The sequence below is a fragment of the Mirounga angustirostris genome, unplaced genomic scaffold, assembly GCF_029215605.1.
Source record: "Mirounga angustirostris isolate CCGP_5_RB_7025 unplaced genomic scaffold, mMirAng1.0.hap1 SCAF_2, whole genome shotgun sequence".
Classification (NCBI taxonomy): domain Eukaryota; kingdom Metazoa; phylum Chordata; class Mammalia; order Carnivora; family Phocidae; genus Mirounga; species Mirounga angustirostris.
Window position 1 is genome coordinate 120,352,084 of NW_026991710.1, and position 16,952 is coordinate 120,369,035.

The window sequence follows — 16,952 nt, forward strand, 5'->3', positions numbered from 1 at the left end:
GTGACAATAGTTTGAAAACAGGAAATTTTAGGCTTTTGTGTGTTTGGAACAGATGATCATAATGATAGAGCCAGTGGAGTGGAAACTTCCACCGAGCCTGTTTTTTCCTTATTTTGCTCTATGAGAAAAGATGGTGCTTCCTGGAAAACAACTCAAGTCTTTTAAAGCAAATGGTTTTCTTTTGTCCCCGTTTCATGGCTAATTTGTTTTTCTTTATTTTATTTACCCTGGTTGTATTATTATGGAAATTTAATACTTTTTAATAGGTAAAGTAATTCCCAGAGTGCTTATTTAGATATTTAATATTTAGATATTTAGTATATTACCATTTATTGACATGGTTTTTAAAGAAAATTAAAATAATATGAATATTATAGCCACCAAATTTTATGGGAAATCTTTTAAGTGCTCCCAACTTGCCTTTTTTTTTTAACCCCCTAAATTCCAGTCTTTAGAACAAAGTAGTTCTACTTTGTCTAAGCTATTTCCTGACTAAGACTCCTTCCAGATGTATCCTGGAATTCTATATTTAAAAGAAAGACTAAATTCATTCACTAATTTCAGAGTAAGAAGAAGAGTATACATTTCCATACATACATAAACTTTTTTGTTTCGTGTACATTGTTCCTAAATTTTTAAATATTAATAGACTTTCTTTTTTAGAGCATTTTTAGTCATAAGCTTTTTAAGCATGTTATATATTTTTTTAATTATAGAAGTAATAAATGGAAGCTCCTTGAAAAAAATCAGACTATACAGAAGTATATAAAATAAAATTAGGAAACTTGTCTGACCTTCCCATCCCTATTTCTGGAATTACCACAGTGAAGGATTCCAATGTGTCTCCTTCCAGACATGTTATCTAAACGTAGTTTGTGTGTACAAACACATATTCATTTCAGGCAAATGGGAATTGTACTGTATGTATAATTCTGCAATTGCTCTTTCTTTTCATTTGACATTATGGGCATTTTTTCATATATAGATCTATGTTTTAAGTGTTTTACATCGATTTGTTACTGTATAGGTGTTTTATCATTTATTTAACTTAACCATTACCCTGGTGAAGAAATTTAGATTAAAACCTGTCTTACTAGACCCCTGGGTGGCTTATTCAGTTAAGCATCTGCCTTTGGCTCAGGTCATGATCACAGTGTCCGGGGATCGAGTCCGCGGGCTCCTTGCTCAGCGGGGCGCCTGCTTCTCCCTCTACCCCCCGCCCCCGCCCCACTCATGCTCACTTGCTCTCTCTCTCAAATAAATAAATAAAACCGTTTTTTAAAAAAACTGTCTTATTAAAAATGGCATTTTCATCTTATGAAACACATATCTTCGTAACATTTTACAGATTTCGGCGATCATACATAAATTTTGAATTCTACCAAAGAATTCATGGTAACAATCTTTTTTCCTTAACCATCAGTAGCCTTTTAAGAGATTTCAAATAAGAAAGTTTCACTGTCCTTCCTTTCCCAGTTTGCAAGGATGATAGAGGGTTAGTAAAATTACAGTGGTGATGTTTCTTGGGCAGTTGGCTCAAGAATGTAGAGAGTGCTGTTCTTCAGTTTATCTGGTCAAGGCAAACTTTGTTAGGGTTCGACAACGATGAGGGACCAAATGCAGTCATCAGAGTTCTTTCGGAAGTGCTGTAAGAGAATGAGCTTGTTAATGGGCTGCTTGGGACCCATGTGCTGAGAGTTCAAAGGAATGTAGCTGGGAGGTCCCTTAACTAGGGGGGAGTTGAGGAAAGCTTCAGAGGAGAGGCCTTGAGGAATGAGTAGGAGCTCATTGGGCGAGAGAGATAGGGTGTGTTAGACTCAAAACAACAGAGCGTGGGTGTTTGGTGCAGTCGTCTGTGGAGGTGAAAGGTCAGAGAGGTGAGCGGCAGGTAAGTATGATTTAAGAGAACCCTGTATGCCATTCTATGAAAGGAGTTTGAACTTCACCCTCGTAACAACTTTGGACTTCTTTTTTCTTTCCCCGAGATCTTCTCCACTCAGTTCACTGACTCTCTGCAGTCCTTCTGGTGAATGGAAAACTCCAAAAGCATCCCATCAAGGCTTTGAGGGCTTCACAACGTGTAAAGTGCTGTTGCAGATACAGAAAAATTAAAGGAATGGTCTTGGCTTTCAAGGAACTTGATGTCTAGTTGGGGAAATAATTATAAGCATTGGGAACATTTGGAAATGTATGTAGTAAAATAACAGATGGTTCCACACTGTCCCATAGCGATGCAAGAGACATTTCAGAGCAGTAACTGCTGTGTTGCCAAGAGTCCAGACGGAAGGTGTGGAGAGGAAAGGGGAAGGTTTGGACAGAATCTTAAAGAACTAAGGATTAGGTTTCCAGTAGTAGAAAGGAGTTCAAACATTTGCCGGTGGGATAAATATTGTGAACAAAAACAAGGAGGGAGATACATTTAACCTCACTGGCAACAGTAGAAGGCATGAGGAATTAGATAGATACAAGCTTAAAAGGATCTCTGATTGTTTCTGAAATTCTGTTTCATTGAGCAACCTAATTCTGCCTGTTGATTGGGCCAGTGGTTCTCAGCCGAGGCGGTACGTTAGAATCATCTGTTGAGCATTTAAAACTACCTATGCCCGTGCTAGGGCTAATGCCCCAGGCCGACTGTCTATCAGAGATGGGGCCCCAGGCATCAGGGTTGTTGTTTTTTTTTTTAAGTAAAATTCTCCAGATATTTCTTATGAGCCGTTAGAGTTGAGAATCACTGGACCACCTTGACCTCTTTTTTTTAAGCCCACCCATATATTGGTTTTTTTTTTTTTTTTTTTTTTTTTTTGAGAGAGAGAGAGAGCATGAGGGGGAGAGGGTCAGAGGGAGAAGCAGACTCCCTGCCGAGCAGGGAGCCCGATGCGGGACTCAATCCCGGGACTCCAGGATCATGACCTGAGCCGAAGGCAGTCGCTTAACCAACTGAGCCACCCAGGCGCCCTGGTTATTTCTTTAGTAATCAATTCTTCCAGTAAAGGATTCAGGGAAGGGATTAAGGAGTCTTGGGGAGCCTTACAGCGGGCATGTTCTCTATCGGTGATACACAGAGAAGTCAGAAAACGGCAGCACGGCAGTTACAGTGTTTTTCTTTAAAACAGAGCCCGTTTGCCATTTTAGGCCAATTAGGCATATTTTGTGAGTTTATTAATATTCTTGCAGGTAATGGTTTGAGGCTCATCTGGATTGAGATTTTTTTTCTTCCCACCGGATAATGGAGCTCCAGCTGTAGTCTCTAGCCAGGGTGTACATACCCATACTCAGTAGGGTGTATGATAAACCTATCTTAAGACCTCGCTTCAATGGGACAAGCCTGTTTTCAGTTTAACTTACGTAATTTGCTTAAGTACAGAAAGTATTTAAAAGAACAATTCCTTTAAAATGAAGTTTAAAACTACCTCCCACATCTGTAGAATTTTTAAAACAAATTAGTTTATGGCTTATACACCTCTATCTTGCCTGAGTTCCCCATTTACAAATGGGTGGGGCAGAATGCAGTTATATCATTATCCCCATAATGCATAAGATAATGTGAGAGCTTCCCTGTTTTTATCCTTGCCTCCTTGGACTGGCATATTCAGCAGATGTAGACTGAACACCTCCTTAGGGCTGGGCAGTGGGAAAAGAAAGATGAAGGTGAAAAAATATGGCTCCAGCTCTCAAGAAACTTACTTGTAGGAATGTCAAACATCATAACTAGCGTCAGGGTGGAAATGGGGAGCGTGCAGGGGCCCATTCAGGGATGGTGCCCTGAAGGGGTCTGAGCTGAGTCTAGGGGGGTGGATTTTGTGTCATAGGGCAGCATGTGTCAGGCCAGAGGCAGGGGAGAATCAGAGTGTTAGGGGGACTGCAATCACTTCTGATGTGGTTGGAAGGCAGAGAGGCAAGAAGTGAGGCTGGAGAGAAAGGAGAGGCTTGGAGGGCCCTGTGTGCCCTGCCTGCCAGATTTGGGCTCTATCCTGCAGGCAGTCACTGGATACAGGGAATGGGTAAATGGCCGTACAAATACTCCAAGCATTATGGATATTTAGTTTGGCATCTCATCTAAATATATTCCATTGGGATCCATGGACTGTGTAGGCTCTTCTCTTTGGATGTTAATGTAGTAGCCAAAGTTACTCTTAAAACCCTGAGACAAGACACTGGGACTAGAGGAGGGTGCTTTTAAGCTACTTCAAAATGCAGACCTAATGATGAAGTCTTATTACTGCATCATTTGTTCAACTTAAAATTGAAGTGAGTATTGCATATAAGAAAAGACAACAAAGTAAATTTGCGTAGTTCCTCTCAAGCAAACCTGCTTGTAATGGAAGTCCAGTAGTGAAAATGATTTTTCACATGAATTTTGTGTAAAATTGCTTTGAGTATTTGGTTTTGAAGGTTTCTAGAAAACTTGTCCTTTTTTGTCTGTTACTGCTGCAGGATTGGTGAGGCAATGTACAGCTTTCTCTGGGGCTACCAAGGCAGCAAGGATAAAAATAGGGCAAACTTTAAGAATCCCAGATATTTTCAGATAACAAAGACTGATTTATGTGGGCCCATTTTGCGCTCTGACAAAACATAGAGAAGCTTTTGTGCTGTGATTAGCAGGGGTGCTGATGTCAGTTCTCTTGTCAAGCATCAAGCTTTATTCTGTGGCTAAATTGTGCTTTGTACCATAATCCAGAGAACCTTTGTATCTGCCTTATTAAAGTGTGTAGTTTATGTAATTGCTTTTGTTTTCCAGTTTAATCTGTGCCAGATTCGATGAGAGTGACTCATTTTGTGACTGAGACAAACATTCACATTTGGACCATGTTAAAAATAAATAAGTGGCAGGTGCTGTTGGCTAAAGTCTGTGTTTTAATGTTGTAATTTCCTGCTGTAAGGGTTCCTCTCTTATCCTCTGTAATCGCTAGTGCAACCTATCTACTGCACCCTGATTGATTGCTACTCATTTCTTGGCTATTTATTTTAGTTTCCAAGAGCCTTTTAAGTTTGAACAATATCATTTCATCAGAGAAGCAAAGAAATGGCAAGGGGGCCACAGTTAACTGGAAGGCAAAGAGTGACACATAAGCCGTAGCAGAAGGACACCTTCCATTCTTTTCTTTCTGTCATTTTCCCAAGGTGTTTTGTGCGTGTGTTTTGGTAAAGCTGTCTTAGTTATGTTTATTTTATTATGCATATGTTCAGTATTGGAGCTCTTTTTCTCAAGTGGAAGAGTTTTTGAAAGCACGCCTTTCTATTCAACGTGGCCCATCTATCTAATCTAATATTCTCAAAATTTTACAACCGTAGAGTCTTCGGGGAATTCTCTTTATTGTACAAGTATTTCTAGGTACCAGACGCTGTGCTATGCATTGAGTATGTAATGACAAATTGTCACTGTCTTCATGGACTTTACAGTCTGCTGAGGGAGTTAGGTGTTAAATAAATACAAAGAAAATTTAAATTTCAAAATGACAATAATCACTACATAGGTATTAAAGTGTATTACATAGGCAATAAGATCCTGAAATTGTGCCCTACTTTACATTAGGGGCCACTGGGAAGGGAAGGCCTAGAAGGTCAGAGTCAGCCTGCCGAAGACAAGGAAAGAACATACTAGACTCAGGAAATGGCATGTGTAAAGTCTCTGCGGCAGGAAACAGTTTGGCATCCTATTAACTGTATTATTAGAAGAGAGAAGTGACAATTGATAAGCCTAACTGTACTAAGAAGATTATAGATGAACTATAGGAGCACAGCAGTATGGCACTATTTAGCATAGGGGCAAATGATCCTCCATACAGTTCAGTAGCCTTTGAGAGCTTCCCTAAAAGTGCAGAATAGAGATTGATGCCTGTAATACTAAGTGAGTCATTGGGGACTGGATGAATTATGTTCAATGAATTATGTAGCAAGGCATTTTAGAAAGATTTCCATACAAGACATTAAAGTTTTAAAAAGTCATTTCTGTATTTAAAGACAGAAGCTTCACTATCTGGAGAAATCACTTACTAAAAGATAGGATTCCTCGATGGCCCTAGATAAATGATATAATACTGTATTTTCTTTTCTCCTTACTTCTCTATTACTTTTGCAAGCTTCCTGCTTGATAGGGAGGTATCCATAGAAGCATAACTTTACTAAGAGATGATATTTATTTATTTTGAAGTAAATAGATGTCTTATGTGGTAACTAAATGGATTTTTGTAATCCAGAAACCAGTGCTAAATTTATGTGAATTAACACATCATGATTTTTCAGTGTTCTCTAATGCATGTGTAAGAACTCCCCACTGCCTTCTCCTTCTGGACACCACTAATTATTTACTCTTTACTTGGAGCTGTAGTCAGACTGGGATGTTAATTTAAAACCTTGATGACATTAAAGAACTACATAATATTTTTAGGCCTTTGTGATATTTCTACCAATATTGTTGAAGAGGATCGCACCCAGTTTTTCCAGGAAGGAATGTTTCTCCATTAAGCGATAGTTTTGCAGATACTTTGCCGGGTTTGCTATATTCTCAAATATTTTCACGTATGGTAAATGTTTTCTTCATTATTAGTCAGTCAACTCCTTGAGAGTAGCATCATGAATTACCTACTTGTATTTCTTCCTACAGGTGTTTACAATATAATCAATAATTTACTGACTGGTTAACTCATTGATTTACCTTTTAGTGTATCTATATTTCCTTGAATGGATACAATTTAAAGAATCTATTAAATATTAAACCTAAAGTTATCACCCAAGTTAATTCAGTTATGGGTACAGTTGTCCAGGTTAGTAAAGAGGAAGACCTTCGAGAGGAGTAAGATTTTGTATTGTTTCTGGGCAGAGTTGTTGGTTTTAAAGACAGCTGAAGCTGACTGTTTCAGTCATTTGGTTCTGCTTTTATTATTTAACCAGTGTAGATTTCAGGGAGAGTAATAGTACAAGAATTTAGGGTTTCTTCAGGCATAGCATCATATTCAAAATTTACCAAAGCTTGTGGAGAGAATACATTCTGTGAGTACATATCCAGATTGCCAATATATGTTTGTTGGGAAGAGAAGGAGAAAGGGAAAGGAGAAGGAAGATTGCAACCTATACTCAAAGAATACAGATCTTACCCATGTGGTCTTTGAACAATAGACTGACCAGAAGAAAGACACAGTCCATTTCTTTGCTTGCTTTTCTTTTTTTTTTTTTTTAAAGATTTTATTTATTTATTTGACAGAGTGAGAGAGGGAACACAAGCAGGGGGAGTGGGAGAGGGAGAAGCAGGCTCTCCGCTGAGCAGGGAACCCGATGCGGGGCTCAATCCCAGGGCCCTGGGATCATAACCTGAGCCGAAGGCAAACGCTTAATGACTGAGCTACCCAGGCGCCCCTCTTTGCTTGCTTTTCAAGTGAGAAATCGGGAAAGCTTCTGAACCCTTCCCCCCCCAACTCCTTGCAACCCCCCCCCCACACACACACACAAAAGAGAGAGAGAAATCTATAGCTTAAAATACAAAGGAGTCTTTTGAAGCATCTTTATGTATTCTTTATGGCATGATATTAAGGCATGAAAAAACATTGCTTTTTTTTAATGCGGTAAGATATACCTAACATAAAATTTACCATTTTAACCATTTTCAAGTGTACAGTTTCAGTGGCATGAAGTACATTCACTTTGTTGTGCAGCCATCACCACTGTCCATCTCCAGAACTGTCCATCTTCCTAAAACTGTACCCACTAAACACTAACTCCTTATCCCTGCCTTCCAGCCACTGGCAACTACCATTCTGCGTTTTGTCTCTATGAATTTGATTACCAGTAGGTACCTTATATAAGTGGAGTTATATAGTTTTTTGTCCTTTAGTGACTGGCTTTTTTCACTTAGCATCACGTCTCAAGATTCATCCATGTTATGGCATGTGTCAGATTTTTATTCCCTTTTAAGACTAAATAATATTCCATTATGTGTGTATACCACATTTTATTCATTTCTTCATTCAGCAGTGGACACTTGGGCTGCTTCTACCTTTCGACTGCTGTGGATAATGCTACTATAAACATGGGTGTACAAATACCTGTTTGAGACCTGGCTTTCAATTCTCTTGGATATTTATTCACAACTGAAATCTTTGGAGGAACTGCCGTACCGTTTTCCATACCAGTTACATCATTTTGCATTCCCATCAGCAATGCACAATGGTTCCAATTTCTGCCATCGTGGCCAACACTTGTTATTTTCTGCTTTTTTGATAACAGACATTCTAATGTGTATGAAGTTGTGTCTCATTGTGGGTTTGATTTCCATTTCTCTAAATGATAATGATGTTGAGCATCTTTTCATGTGCTTACTGGTCATTTACGTATCTTTGGAGAATCTATTCAAGTCCTTTGCCCATTTTTAAATTGGGTTATTTTTGTTGTTATCGAGTTGTAGGATTCTTTATATATTCTAGACGTTAATCTTTTATCAGATAAATTATTTGCAGATATTTTCTCTTATTCTATGAGTTGGCTTTTCACTCTATTGATCGAGTCTTTCAGTGTGTAAATTTTAAATTTTGATGTATACCTATTTTTTTGTGTGTTTCTTCTGCACCCTTAGTGTCATATCCAGTAGATCATTGTCAAATCTGATGTTATGAAGCTTTTCCCTGTTTTCTCCTAAGAGTTTTATAGTCTTAGCTCCTACGTTTAGGTCTTTGATGCATTTTGAGTTAATTTCTGTATGATGTAAAGAGTCCCAAATCCATTCTTTTGCATGTGGATACCCAGTTTTCCTGGTTCCATTTGTTGAAACCATTGCTTTTTTATATTTAGTAAAAACTACGTCTTCCTTGTTGTCTTGATATTACCTATCAATGTAATATCTTCTGATAACAATCAGTATCTTCTAGTCTTCTATTAGAAGGTCTAATAGAACATAATAAATATGTATATATAGACATATTATTAAGTTAATTGAGGCATCAGTAAATTTTGCTGGAGCGGTAGATTATTCTGTGGAAACAAAACATGTATGTGACTTTCTCTAGACGTTACATTTGTAAAATTGGTTTGATAAGTGTGCACTTTCTTGAAAAATTTCTGTCAAATTAATACTAGATGGATATTTTTGTTTTGTTCCCAGGCATGGAAGAGGAGATGGTTTGTGTTACGCAGTGGTCGCTTAACTGGAGATCCAGATGTCTTGGAATATTACAAAAATGATCATGCCAAGAAGCCTATCCGTATTATTGATTTAAACTTATGTCAGCAAGTTGATGCTGGATTGACGTTTAACAAAAAAGAGTTTGAAAACAGCTACATTTTTGATATCAACACCATTGACCGAATATTCTACTTGGTAGCAGACAGTGAGGAAGAGATGAATAAGTGGGTTCGTTGTATTTGTGACATCTGTGGGTTTAATCCTACAGAAGAAGGTAAGCTCAAGATTTTATTATTCCACCTGAGTTCTCCTTTATTACTGCATTTTTAGAACTGTTATAAAATTCTTTATTATTTCAATTACACAATATAATATTGTTTACCTTTTTATAATAGCTAACAAACAACATTTGGAAAAAAAGCACTAAAGTCTTTAATCATTTTGGGGAGAAATTTTTTCTAGGTTTTAGGGGAGACTTAGCCATTGTGGGACCGTGTCTAAATAAATGTCTTGAAAAAAGGTGACAAGAAGACATACTTATTTAAGAGCATTTCTTGCGTCTGTATATATCAAATTGAACCTTATAGCACTGCTGATATTTGACTTTTTCACCTATTAAAAGCATCATTTTCATGTGACTCAGTTCTTTAGATGTTATCTTAAAAACTGTATTGGATTATGAAGTTAGGAAATAGCCAAGACGATTATCAATACCTATGAAAAGCAAATGACAATCAGTCACAAAACATGATGAACAAGTAACAAATGAGTTTGCTTAACACAGAGGTCCTAAAAAGAGCAAGGAGGGAGAGGAAGCTCAAGGTTTGGGTAAGCGTAGTGAAAAAAAGCTTCTCAGATAAACTCTAGGCTTTTGAAGGAAGTAGTATTTCTACATAAGTGAAAAAAAGGGATACAAAACCCTCTAGACTTAGGGGCAAGGGAGAGAAATGACCTGGAGGTGGAACAGCATTCCACGTGACTGGAGCAGGGGGCTGTGAATGATAAAGGCAGGGGGAGAGTTGCTTGAGGAGCTGAGATTTGGAGTGCCTGTCCTGGGAAGAGCTGAGTGGGTAGAGGTCTCATGAAGAATTTTACAGGTGGAATTCCTCTTCAGGTGCTTTTATATAGCTTTCCTGACCACTTAGTCCCTGTCCACTTCTCTACTTCTCTTCCATTTATAACAAACACCTATCTAGGGGACTCCAACACACATTTAGGTTCGTAAAGCCGAAAATCAGAAATAAAGGCGGTCTGAGGTCTTTGTACCTTACCGTCTTCATGGTTATACTCACGTTTACAGTGTGCATTTCCAAATATCTATATTTAGGAGTGCCGGAGGTTCGGTGAGGGCTGGAAAAATTGCATCAACAGTCAACATCAAGTTTTGGATTGAAGTGAAAGAGCAATCATCTCTAATTAGCTCAGGTCAGCCTGCTGCTTCCTTTCTGGCCAGTCAGCGGCCCACAAGAAGAAGCCTTCCAGGACTGGGATTGGCCCAGCGGGGCGGGGAAACCCCTTGGCGAGGGAATCCACAATCCTGAGGGGGCAGCACTGAGACCGGAAAGGAGGCATCCAGTTTAGACAGGAGGTGGCTAATCAGCTAGAGCTTTTCAACAGAACTCTAGTGATTAAAAGCCTCAAGAAATTGTTTCACATGTGGAATTAAGGCTTTGGTGGTTTTTGTCAAGTACTAAATATGTTCACATTTTAAGTGGGTGTGGGGGTATTACTTCTAACTCCAGTTAAACTCCTTTCTTTTCTTCTTGCATATATAGTCTGTATTTGAGTACAGTGGAGGATTTTAAAGTTAAAGTCACAAATGAGATAGGTCTCTAGTGGTTACTTAACGACCACTCACTAATGATAATTTTTGGATTAAAATACTACATTAGGCTCACGATGTAATGGATTTTCAGTTAAAATAATTTAAGTCATTGTATACTCTTTGGGTTGATGATGTTCTTTTGCCTGCTACCGTTTCAGTTTAGAATTTGTTTTTAGTGACATAAAAAGTAGACTTCTGTCCTCATCGGTTGCCTGTATCGATTCTGTTGATCTGAAAGACTGAGTAGTAGATGTTCTTCCATCTCTCTTTGTTTTCTATATAATTCTCCTAAATATAATTAACAAAGGAAATGAGATACCCTCCTAGAGGAGATACATTCTTCAGTCAAGGAATGGTATAATTTTTGGAAGCCCATTCAGGGGTGGGTAGAGTTGAGACCCCCCCCCAATAAGAATTTCGAATGCACAAGTATCTGAGATTAACTTTGCAAGTTTCAAGGCATAAAGTCTGGTCCATTTGTCCACCTTAAGATGACTCTCATCATCTGAGAGTTTGATGAACACCCAGTCATCTCTGGAAAGAAGGAAAGTTTTGTTTGCTTTAGAAAATTGATTCATTAATTTACCAAATTATTGAATTTGCCAACACTCAACTAAGCTTTGGACATTCGTTTAACCTACATATTATTAGGTGACAGGGAGACCGATGGCAAACATGATAGACATGGAACTGAGTGAGCATCTAGTGGGGAAGGAGTCATACCCATAATAATTCATTACAGTTGGTGAGTGCAAGATACATAATATACGTGTGTGTATGTGTGTGTATATACATATACACACACCCATATATGTATGTATATATATATACATATATATGTGTATATATATGGTGTATAATCATACTTTACAATGCATTAAAGTATGATTATGTGCATATATTAAAGTATGATACTGTAAGACTGTGTTAATCCAGTTCTTGCCCTCATAGAGCTTATAGTCAGTCTAATAGACACAGGCAAATACTCTAGGAATAAGTGTCCTGGTAAAGAAGAAATAACACAGATAGCAGCTAATTTAAGAAGGTGAGGAAAAGTCTAGGTAGTTTTAAATGGTTCTGTGACTGCAGCTGATAATGTACTAAGAAGTTTATTTTGTACTTAGTGGAACATTTTCATTGATATTGGTGGTCAGAATCAGTCACAATGTCTATTTTTCACTTTATAAACTTAGTAATATAGGGAGGAGGACAAACTCCCAAATCCTTTTAAAACAGATAAAGTATATTTGCCTTGAATGAAACTCTCAACTTGTGAATGTTCTATCTTCACAATATCAATAAAGGGAGAGGTTGTAAGAAAACTAATAGTATTATTAGTCAAATTTGATATATGTAATGAGTTGGTTACCAACAACAGCTGTGCTAATCATAACTCATTTTTTACCGCTTCATTAAAACAAGCCACTAAGGACTTCAGTTGGCCAGTGCTTTCTAAATGTAGTTACGAGCTGTATCTAAACACAACTGCATTTGTTTTTTAAATTCTACAGTATAGATTTTTTACAAGTTCATCCTGGCCTTCTCCCCAATAGCTACAATCAGAAATGTCTTACTCTGATGTTGAAGACTTGAGCTTCTCATAAATCATAAAGTTGTAAATAAATCAGTAAGTCCTAAATCAGTGAAAGATGAACAGTCCTTCATTGTGTAGTATCAAGGGGCCACAAAAAATCAAAAATTTTGATTTTTCATGCATAGTAGCAAAACTGCAAAAAGGCTTTAAAGTTAACCACTGTATTTTCTCTGTTCATTTGTAGTAGCTGACTTTGCTAGATGCCTTTTAAAAAAAAATCCACACATTTAAAGATTTGTACCAAATTCTGAACTGCAGAGAACTGCTATTATCCTTTGTGATCATGTTTGTACAGTTTAATATGACAAGATAAATATCAAAATGTCTGAGTTCTTCCATTTACTTTACCACCTGCTTTATATTCTCTTGCTTCCAAATAGATCTTCCCACCAATCACTAAATAATAGATGTTTTGTTTTTACCTAGATCTGTCCCCGGAGCCCTGTGCTGTTCCCATTTCAGAGTTGAGTATGCTCTCACTCTTGGCTTAAAACTAATGACATGAAACCATTTTTCACTCTACTCGTGTCAGGCTAGATGTGGGAAGAAATATCCTATGCTTGGATATTACAGTCTGAGAAAATAACTATCCACAGTCCCTAGGAGAATAACTAGTTTTTGCTGAAAACAAAAGGAAAGGGGAAAAATCTGACCTGTGTTTTGATTCCAGGAACCTCCCAAAATATCGTTACCATGTTATTTCCGCTGCCCCAGGTGACCACTGCTATTATTGAATACTCAGAATGCTGGCAAGCTGAATCTGTTTTTAAATTCTAGCTCATTGAACTATGTGCGGTTCCTATGAATGCTTTTATTTAGCAGATTTGAGGGTAGAAACTAATTTCTTTTGTTTTTCTTGGAAATGTGCAGATTTATTTTTGTTTCTACACCGAGGTGGAAGCTGTTAAATCTGCTAAACAAGTGCCAGGAAACACAGCCTAAAGGCTCTAAACAGCTAACTAACTTGGCGCAAAGGCTCCTGGTCTAATTTCAGGGTGCAAGATTAGAAAGTTGCCTTTATCAGTCGGTTGAGTTGCTTTTCTCAGAATGCCCAGGTAATAGTAGCTTAAAAAAAACAGTGCTTCTCTATTTGATATCCTTCCCTTCAGAAAAGTAGGTAAGCTAATGTAAGAATGTGCATATCTTCCCTTTCCTGTAAAGCGGTGCTTCTTAACTAGAGAACTTTTAAATTTCTTTTTATTTACTTTTTTATTCAGGTATAACTTACTACTATGGAAGGTTCAGATCTTAAGTATACAGTTCAGTATAGTTTTATATATCCATCTCTATCTACATATGGAAACAGAAGTCTGTGTACCTGCTGCTCAGATCAAGAAGTGGAACATTTCCAGCCCCCTAGAAGGCTTTTTCATTCTTTTTCCCAGTAAAAACCCAGAAAAAAAGCCCAAACGTAACTATGATTTTGCTTCTATAACCAGAGATTAGTTTTGCCTATACATGAACTTCATATAAATAAAACCACTGAATCTGGCTTCTTTTTTCCAATAGAAGTCTGTGAGATTCATCCATGTAGCATGTAGTGGGAGTTCTTCCTCTTCTGTAGCATTCCGTTGTGTGAATAGATCCCAAATTACGGATCTCTTTGAATGTTGATGGGCATTCGGGTTGTTTCTAGTTTTTAATGCAAATAAAGCTACTGTGAGCTGTGCTATATATGTATCTTTTGATGGACATGAACACTTAGTTCTTGTGGGTGTGTACCCATGGGTGGAATCCCTACATCATAGGTTATGTACCATTTGTTTTCCTACCAGCCATGTAGGAGACTTCCAGGTACACTACATTCTCACTTCATTTGGTATTGTCAGTCATTAATTTTAGCCATTCTAGTGAATGTGTAGTGGTGTCTCATTGTGTTTTTAATTTGCATTTTCCTGAGGACCAGTTCAACCAGAGCATTTATACGGTTTTTGTTTTGTTTTCTTACACATTTTCAAGGTATTGAGATATTGATTCATCGAGTCTCCTGAGATGGGGCTCAGGCACCTAGAACTCTGAAAAAGTGATTCTGATGCCATGACACTTCTGGATAAGAATTAAGGCATTTTCAGCATTTCCTAAGGGTTTATTTTTAAAGTCTCCCAAGAATATTTGTACGACCTGTTAAGGAGATAATCATGACAAATAAGATAAAAAAAATTTCTGTTTGAAACACATTAAATAGATTGGGCTATGATTAAAGATCTTCAATTTCTGATTAAATAAATTGAAGAAATTGCAGGTTGCTTCACTGAAAATTGCAACTACTGCTCTTTCTTGTTTGTTAGATTTACCTTAACAAAATGTTCTTCTATGAAAAGTGGTGTGTTCAGAAATGAGAAGATGGTTACTTGAGCCTCAATGATAATGATACTCTTTGTGGGTAGAGTCTTATTTGCTGAGTTAATTAGACATACATCCAATCAAAATGCTTCTCCTGACAAAAAAGAAATTCTACAACAGACCAGGTAAATTAGTAATCAATAGAAACAGAATAACCCTGACCTATTTACCTTTAATTATGAACGTAAAGGTAAAATTTTTGTAGTAGAAACCCAAAAATATCCTATCAGCAAATGTAGCCCATCTGGAGAGACAAGGATCTCATCTGGTCTCCTGACAAGGATATGAGCAACACCTCAGTTTTATTACCATATGGTAGATAGAGTATGGCAGTAGTTATAAAATCAGAGAACCTGTCACATTAACTTTGAAATACTCTCCTTACCAAGGAGAAAGAGTAGAATTGCTTCCCTGGGCTTAAGCTCTTATACCTTTTGGTATGTGTGTGTTTATATACGTATGTGTGTGTGTGTGTGGAGATGTATTATTTTGAATGTTTAGAGGCATTATCTGGGCCCCCAACTCGTGTGTGGGACACTAACACCAGGGCATTATGGTTCCAAACAGGATAAAACTGTGCATTAAGCTAGGGATCTTGTGGACCACAAGATCTTCACTGAAAGCTGGTTAAGGCTTACTTTACCAGTACTTATTAGCTTTCTTAGTAAAATTCACTTAAGAATTTGCTTTAGCAACTCATTAAGCCTTTAATGGATGCTAATTATACTCTTTATGCCTTTTGAATTAAGAGACAGGGAATAATTTTACACACATAAGCAAACCCTAAACTGATATTTGGTTCTCAGAAAGTTGATACCAGCATTACTTAGAGCAGCAGTAAGTTAGAAACCTAGGTGAGGCAGAAAGCAAAAAACGTGGCTGCTCAACTACTCCTTGGGTAGAATGAGGCAAATCACATGCCTTTATAAAGTGAAATAGAAGTTTCTTTTTTCACACCAGTTGGTTAACTTTGACCAGAAATTTTATATTAAGGCATATTTAGACATACTGCAATGCTTGCATTAAAATATGCAGAGCTGAGAAATAGGAGTATGAGTAAAATAATCCCAAAGACTAAAACTTTGAAGGAAGGACATTATCTGAGCCAAAGTGGTAGAGCAGTGTTCCCTCCCCTCTTTTTTATTTATTTTTAAAGATTTTATTTATTTACTTATTTCACAGAGAGAGACACAGCGAGAGAGGGAACACAAGCAGGGGGAGTGGGAGAGAGAGAAGCAGGCTTCCCGCCGAGCAGGGAGCCCAAAGCGGGGCTCCATCCCAGGATCTTGGGACCATGACCTGAGCCACCCAGGCGCCCCATCCCTTCCATCCTTTTTTTTTTTTTTTTAAGATTTTATTTATTTATTTGACAGATTGATAGCGAGAGCAGGAACACAAGCAGGGGGAGTGGGAGAGGGAGAAGCGGGCTTCCTGCCGAGCAGGGAGCCCGATGTGGGACTCGATCCCAGGACCCTGGGGTCATGACCTGAGCCGAAGGCAGACGCTTAACGACTGAGCCACCCAGGCGCCCCATCCCTTCCCTCTTAAAGTCCTTTGTATGCCATGTTGTTTGGAATGATTGGGCTTGCTTTTCATGGCTGTGTGAAGGTCTTTGGTGAGCTTGCTTGTGAACATAATGGAAATTCTCTCTAGTTCTTGCCTCTTAGAAGTAGATGTAAGCCTTCCCATATTGTGATCGAGATATTATATATTTTTGGATGGAGCTCTTAAGAGTGTATTATACTAAGTGAAATAAGTCAGGCAGAGAAAGACAAATACCATATGATCTCACTCAAAACAGATGATCATATGGAAAGGGAGAGAGGGAAACAAACCATAAGAGACTCTTAAAGATAGAAAACAAACTGAGGGGTGATGGGCGGAGGTTGGTTGGGGGTGGGCTAGATGGGTGGTAGATGTTAAAGAGGGCACTTATTGTTGTATGTATATGATGAATCACTGAATTCTACTCCAGAAACCAATATTGCACTGTATGTTAACTAAAATTAAAAAATATATATGAAGCTCCGCACCACTGCCTTCACTGTGTAAGGACATGCAATAGCACGAAAGTAGAA

General features: G+C 37.9%; 1 protein-coding gene and 1 long non-coding RNA gene across 5 annotated transcripts in view; one reads left to right on the top strand and one right to left on the bottom strand.

Moving 5' to 3' along the window:
- The window catches only part of GAB1 (GRB2 associated binding protein 1), a 125,232-nt gene that overhangs the window by 69,886 nt on the left and 38,394 nt on the right, over window positions 1-16,952 (top strand). For all 4 annotated transcript variants that reach the window (XM_045880386.3, XM_045880388.3, XM_045880387.3 and 1 more), the window contains exon 2: window positions 9,092-9,386. In XM_045880386.3, the coding sequence (XP_045736342.1) occupies window positions 9,092-9,386 (295 nt within the window). The remainder of the gene's footprint in view (window positions 1-9,091; window positions 9,387-16,952) is intronic.
- On the bottom strand, window positions 1,298-10,492 carry LOC135363663 (uncharacterized). Its single transcript, XR_010409576.1, has 3 exons — window positions 10,405-10,492; window positions 1,947-2,088; window positions 1,298-1,646 (listed from the first exon to the last, which is right to left on the bottom strand). It is a non-coding gene; the product is annotated as an uncharacterized LOC135363663 (long non-coding RNA).